General features: G+C 48.7%; 1 protein-coding gene across 2 annotated transcripts in view; it reads right to left on the minus strand.

Moving 5' to 3' along the window:
* Positions 1-7,328, minus strand: part of Aacs (acetoacetyl-CoA synthetase) — a 53,365-nt gene that overhangs the window by 18,477 nt on the left and 27,560 nt on the right. For both annotated transcript variants that reach the window (XM_029566523.1, XM_008839239.3), the window contains 3 exons: positions 5,764-5,878; positions 5,287-5,368; positions 1,398-1,545 (listed from right to left, as the gene is read on the minus strand). In XM_029566523.1, coding sequence (XP_029422383.1) covers positions 1,398-1,545; positions 5,287-5,368; positions 5,764-5,878 — 345 coding nt within the window. The remainder of the gene's footprint in view (positions 1-1,397; positions 1,546-5,286; positions 5,369-5,763; positions 5,879-7,328) is intronic.

Here is a 7,328-nt window from a genome sequence, read left to right on the forward strand (position 1 = left end):
TGTTGTCTGCAAGAAACTCATCTCACTTTCAAGGACAGGCACTATCTTAAGGTGAAAGGATGGAAAAAAATATACCAAGTGAATGGTACTAAGAAAAAAGAAGGCACTGTAATTCTAATATCTGTCAAAATAGACTTTAAAATGAATCAGAATAGATTAGGGCCACTTTATTCTGATCAAAGGAACAAAAAATCAAGAAGATATTACAATCATGAACATACATGCACCAAACTCTGGAGCACCCAATGCCATAAAATCAGTACTACAGAACTTTCACACATAGATTAACCTCAACTCAGTAATAGTAGTGGACTTCAATACCCCACTATCTCCATTAGACAGGTCAACTGGACAAAGAATAAACAGAGAGATGTCTGAATTAAATGATACCATACATCAAATGGACCTAACCGATAGCTTTCAATTATTCCACACAAACACCAAAGAATATACTTTCTACTTAGCACCTCATGGAACTTTTTCAAAAACTGACCACATACTGGACCACAAAACAAACCTCAACAAATACAAAAACATAGTAATAATTCTATGCATTCTATCAGACCACAAAGCAATAAAGCTCAAAATCAACACTGGACGAAGTCCTAGTCACTACACAAACTTGTGGCAATTGAATAACACACTCCTAAACAATGAGTGGGTCAAAGGAGAAATTAAGAAAGAAATAAAAGAATTCCTAGAATTCAACAAAAAAGAACAATATAACACAACACAACCTCGGGGACATATTTAAAAGCAGTCCTAAGAGGGAAGTTTATAGCTCTAACTGTCCACTCTTAAATATACCAGGCTTGATGCTTTTATAAGCAAACTGCCTTATAGCTAATACACAATGTTCCTCTCCTTTAAAAAAATGACAATCACTATGCAAAACACTAAGTAATAATGGCAGTTATACACATCTGTTTTTCTGAAAATGTCTAATTTGGGCACATCATCTGACCCCATCCACAAGGCTTCTGGAAAAAAAAAATCTACCTCAGAGCTGGAGAGACGGCTCAGTGGTTAAGAACACTGATTGCTCTGGCAGAGGACCTGGGTTCTATTCCCAGCACCCATATGGCAGCTAACAACTGTCCATAACTCCAGTTCTAGGGGAAGGTGACGCCCTCTTCTGACTTCTGCAGGCACTGCACGAAACCTGTGCACTTACATACACACAGGCAATACACACATACACCCCCATCCTAGTCACCATGGTGACAGTGGCCAAAGCTGCAAGCCTACCCTCCATGGCCCGGGCCAGATCCAGCCAGGTCTTAAAGCATCTCACTTAGACAGAAGCAGCTCTGTGAGGTCTCCAGGACCAGTGTGAATGACAAGGATACCATCACCAGCTGGGAGCCTTCCTGAGCCCAGCACAGCAGGAGACCTACCCCGGCTGAGTGCACCATGCACTTGGGTGCTCCTGTTGTGCCCGAGGAGAACAGGATGAACAGAGGGTGGCTAAAGGGCAACTGCTCGAACTCCAGCTGGGGTGCCTGCACACCTGTCCCACTTGCCAGAAAATCATCCAGGAACACACTGTGGGCAAGAACATGGGAAACCAACAGTGAACATTCCAGAATGCTAGACAGGGTCTGCTGATTCTGCCCCAAGCTACTCTGATAAAAGCCTGGAGGGCTGGGCTATGGCTGGGTGGTAGAGCACTAACTTAGCATCTATAGGCTCCTGGGGTTCTAGCCCCAGCTCCAGAAAAGAGAAAAAAGCCAAGCCCAGATCCAGGAACATTGGTGCGCAAGCCTTAAGTGAACAATGAGGAGTAAAGGCTTGTGGATTCAAGCTAACTGAACACATGAATATTTGGGACTACAGTTTCTTGGACCAATGGCTGGATCTTTAGGGACTCACTCACAGGGAACATGTGCACTGCCTGTATGTAGACCCTAGGAAGTGGCTTTGAACCTGGTGGTATCATACAAAATCTCCTGATGAGCTCCAATGAGTGCCCAAATTGGAATGCCAGCCTCAGAGCCAAAGGCTTCCCCTACCCTGGCGGTGAGGGTGGGGGGCCCTAGATCAGCATAGAGGTCACCTCCCTTCAGGAAGGTGGGGCTGATGGCCCAAAGCCACCTTAGGCAAATGTGTCACCCTAATTGATTACATCCTGGAGCTAACAACAACAATATGTAAATGTCTGACCCAGAATAAATACAACTAATCCGAGCTATTAACTAGTAGACCCAGCCTCACCACGCAGTCAAAAGACGCTATCAAAACCCTGGAAAGGACAACAGGAACAGTAGATCTGTGTGCTGGTACAGGAGCCACCAGACCAGCCTGAGAAGGGCAGCTTTCCATTAGCAGAGGCCTCTGTCCCTCAACACTGGTCCAACACCATTTTTTGACAAATAGAACTTTCTCTTTTCCAAGGAAGGGGGTGGGAAGTCATTAAACTCAGCCTGCAGCAATTAGTTATGAACAATGATGCTGAAACACAAACAGGTGCATGCTAAAATGAAGAACCATGCTGCCTGGCATGGGAAGGCCTTCCTTGGAAACCAGGGGACCCAGGACAGCTTAAGAAGGGCATCAAAAGGGGCTGGAGAGATGGCTCAGCGGTGAAGAACACTGGCTGTTCTTGCAGAAGACCCAGGTTTGAATCCCAGCACCCACATAGCAGCTAATAACTGTCTGTAATTCCAGGTTCAGGGGATCTGACAGCCTCTTCTGTCCTCCACAGGCACTGCACAACACGGGTGCACTTACTTACATGCAGGCAATACACTCATACACATAAAATAAAAGTAATAAATAAAAAAATATTTTTTTTAAAAAAAAAGGGCCTAAAAATGACTGGACTATGAACAGTAAATGAAGCCATCCACTCCAGTGTTGGGAAATCACTCACCTCAGGACCTCAGCAATGACAGCAATTCCCCGGCTTGCCTCCTCCATTTGAAGTGTCCGACTAACGCATGGTTCCCACAAAGAAAAATCCTTTCTTTCAAATGCTCCATAAATCATAGTTAATAACCATCACTTCTGTTTCTCTCCTAAATGTGAACAGCCCAGGGTGGCTCTGCCCTCTGCTCTCGGGACCAGCAGGCCAAGATTCAGGTTTATCAGTACAGTGGGCAATCTTAAGACAACAGCTGTGCCATCTTGGGGCCTGGGGTTTGATGCGGGAATAGTCTTGCATTGTACAAAGTGGAACAAGGTAGCTAATGTGGTTCTCTTAGAAGTGTCATTTTAGACCAATTATCAATAAAATATATCCAGAGAGGTGACCACTGGCCACCACAGGGCTGGTAACCATCTGGCTTCCCTCCTAGCTTCCGCATTATGGCCTCCACCAGACACACCTAGGCTAACTCCAAGGCTGCATGAATAAGACCAGGGCTCTGCCATCTGGCTGTAATTTACCAAGGTTGGCAGGGTTGCTTGGTCCACAGGAACGAGCACCTAGGCCTGCCGATATGACTCAAACACTTGACATTTTTGCAGCTGTGGCTACGGCTTTAGGGGACAGAGCCTACAGTATATTACAGTGACACACATTGTCATTGACTGCTAACTATGCACCTGTCCAGGCACTGATTTACTTAACTCACAGCCAAGTACCATGCCCACTTGAAGGTTGGAGAAAGTACAGAGAGATTAATCACTGGCATGGGGTCATTCAACTGAGATCTGAACCCAAGCTGGTGGGGTCTAGGGACCCGAGTCTTCACCATCTGCCCTTTGCTCACAGCACTCTTCTACATGTAGCAAGCACCCCGAGGACAGACCTCAAGGCCAGTCTGGAGTCACCTCCCCAGACCTCATGTTCCTGGGCACTTCTATTTCCTCCTGATCAATGGATACACTGTGTCCTGTGGGCCTAGCAGTCATTGCTGCTTCTCACCAAGGTGTTTCTCATCCTCTGAAGCAGACTGTACCCACTGGAGTTCAGGACACAGGTTCTTTACCCCCTGGGGCACCAGAGAGCACCCTGGCAAAATCAGGGAGCCCAAAGTCACCTCCCATCCACCTTAATACAAAGGTCCTACTGGGCCTTCCTCCCTACTGCAGAGGGCACCAGGGCCCCTGCCATACCACAGCCTCAGACAGTTGCCTGGGGGCCCCTGCCAGTGACACAAGCTGAAGGTTAAGGAGAAAGATCCCCACAGGGTAATCCTGATCCCCCTAAGAGTCTCCAGAAGACCAAGAGGTCCAACCACAAAAATAGATTCAGCTTGGTCTAACCCAATGATAAACCACCAGATGCCAGAGTAAAGGAGGGGGTGGCAATAGTAGGAAAGAAACACAGGTCCTAGAAAGGAAAAACCATCATTTCCAGGCATCCTGGGGGCAAGTTCCAGAACTCCATGGGTACCAAAATCTGCAGGTGTTCACAGGAATGCCATGTAAACAGCAGCCCTAACAGTCTACACATGCTCAAAGCAGATGCAGCTTTTTTCCAAATATTTTCCATCTGTCCTTGGTAAATCCACAGACACAAACCCACAGACTCAAAATATCAACTGCACACATAATGTACATACATGTGCATCCACACAACATCCACGTGCAAGAAAAATGCACATGCCTGAGTGTACCACACTGGTGACACATGTGAGCACACCTATGCTGTGCTGGATAGCTTTAGTGTCAACTTGACACACCTGGATTGAGGGAGCCTCAATTGGGGAATTGCCTCTATTGGACTGGCCTATGGCCATGTCTGAGGGGCATCTTCCTGATGAGTGATGTGGGAGGGCCCAGCTCACTGTGGGTGGTGCCCCCCCGGGGCGGGTGGGCCTGTGTTGCATAAGAAAGCAGGCTGAGCAGGGGAGCAAGCCAGTAAGCAGCGTTTCTCCATGGCCTGTGCTCCAGCTCCTGCTTCCAGGTTCCTGCCCTGAGTTCCTACCTTGGGCTCCGTGATGAACTGTGACATGGGAGATGTAAACTGAATAAACCCTTTCCTCCCCAAGTTGATATTGGTCAGAGTATTTTGTCACAGCAATGAGAAACAAACTAAGAGATATACACATGAGCTATACAATACCAATCTGTTCCTGCCAGTACAGGAAACCAGGCCTGGTGCTATCCTGGCCCTCCACAGCACAGGATGGGCAGAGAGTGACAGCTCTGCTTCTTCCTGTCCTGCTGTTTATTTGCTGCATGGCTTGGGGAAACTTGTTATGAGGGCCTCCCATGCCCTCCCATTATGAGTGTAGCTAGTAGCTCCCCAACCTCGGACACACAAGGACCAAGTCTAGTTGAAGGCTCCCCACAGCCCCACCCAGGAGAGTGGTGGCTCCTCACCTGTTGGCTCCTCACCTGTTTGGGATCTTGGAAATGTCTATCTTCTCCTTAGGGATGACATAGGGGATGAGCACCACTCTCTGCAGGTCAGGCAGCCCTGAAAGGAGGGACAGGGACAAGGTCAGACTCAGATGGGGCCTCGGCACAAATGCAGCACAATCTGGGGGCAAGTGTGGGGTGTAGCGCACAGGACTCCTGGGGAGACCACTCTGTACCCAGGCACACATGTACATACAACCAGAACTCCTAAGGAAAGCCTCTCCTTACACATGTGCACACATGCACACACACCCAGAATTCCTAGGGAGGGCCCATGCATACACACAGAACTACAGAACTCCTGGGGAGACCCCTCTCTCTACACACACACTCACACACTCACACACACACACACACACACACACACACACACACATACACGAATAAACTGAGGACTCCTGAGGACACCTGCCTATGTGTACACACACACCCCTGGGGCAGGACCCTGAGTACCTTTCACAACTCGCTGCAACTTCTCCAGGTGACTGTGCTCCTTGCCGTTGTAGACAACAGCCTCCACAGAAAAGATAAGCTTCGGCTGAATTTGAGAAAACCGGTCCAGGACACCCTGAAAGTGGAAGGAACAAGTCATGAGAGACCATTCAAAAGATGGGAGCCCTCCACTTTGGACAATGCCAAACCTCCCAGCACCTGCAGCCAAAGAGGTAGTCCATCAAAACACCACCCACATCTAGGAAGAGATGGTCACATCAAAAACAGTCTCAACATCAAGAAACACCCGAAAACTCAAAAGCATGGCCTGAAATAGGCAAGGTTCTAACTGCCCTGTCAGGGGTTCCCCACTACACAAAAAGAGCCTCTCACCACACACACCCCAACACATACATAGGAAGTTGCCTTGTAGAGGGGAAATCAAGATACTGCAAGGTCTACATCCTCCTGTAAATGTCTGTGCTGCTGGGAAAGCCCTGGCTGAAAGAGCCAACAGGCCTGTGCAGAGATTCCACAGCCAATCATGGGCAGCCCTTTCCTACCTCCCACAGAGGTTAATATGGACAGGTCGGCTTCAGGCCCCTTTACTGCTCTCCCAAGGGGACCAGGTCAAAGTACCCAGAGACAGGCCTCCTCTTCAGCACCCCCGCTCCACCCTGGCAGCCAGCACTGTCAGCAAGAGCAGCTGTGTTAGAGGCATCTAAACCCAGAAGGTTCTACCCCGGCTCCTCAGTGTGCCTGCCAGCAGCTGCTCAGAGGACACCCACAGTGACACCACACAACAGAGCAAAGACCCACTGGGTTGCAGGCCCAGCCACCTGCAGAGGGACCATTAAGTTAATTAAGCCCCTAAGTGTGCCTAATTAGCTGGTCTGCAATGTTTTCAGAGCTCCTCAGATGACTCTCAGCAAGTGGGAAGGGCACTGACTCAGCAGGCATCTAAGAGGGGAGCAGCTCAGGGTGGGGTCCTCCCCCATCAGCTAACACAGCATCCCCTGGGCCCAGCAATCTGTTCCTGCCAGCCCACCTGGTATTCTGATAAGCCCGAACATCTGAGAATCTCCCAGTGAAAGGCTGAAGAACTGAGTTCATTTTTAATGCTGTCATTGTTCCAATTACATGCTGATGAACAGGGGAGAGCAGAGGTAGGTCTATACCTCCACTGTCCACACTTGCCAGAGAGCCAGCCTATTCCCAGAACACAACCTCTTATCAGAGAAGCCACAGAGAGACAATTGCTGTGACCCTGCTTCTGGTCTCCAACTTCCTTCAGAGAGGTGATTTCACAGTGCAGAAAGCCACAGAAAGAGAAAAAAGACAGGAACCTGAAGTCCCTGCACTCAGAGACTGAGGCAAAGGATCACAAGAGTTCACAAGGTCAAAGCCACCCTCAGCTACAAGGCACAAAAGCAAATAAACATGAGGGGCTGGAGAGATGGCTCAGCAGTTAAGAGCACTGACTGCTCTTGCAGAGGACCCGAATTCAATTCCCAGCACCCACATGGCAGCTACAGACGGTCCTTAACTCCAGTTCCAGGGGAATCCGAAGCCCTTTTCTGACCTCC

This window comes from Nannospalax galili, unplaced genomic scaffold, assembly GCF_000622305.1.
Source record: "Nannospalax galili isolate Female #2095 unplaced genomic scaffold, S.galili_v1.0 scaffold218, whole genome shotgun sequence".
Taxonomy (NCBI): domain Eukaryota; kingdom Metazoa; phylum Chordata; class Mammalia; order Rodentia; family Spalacidae; genus Nannospalax; species Nannospalax galili.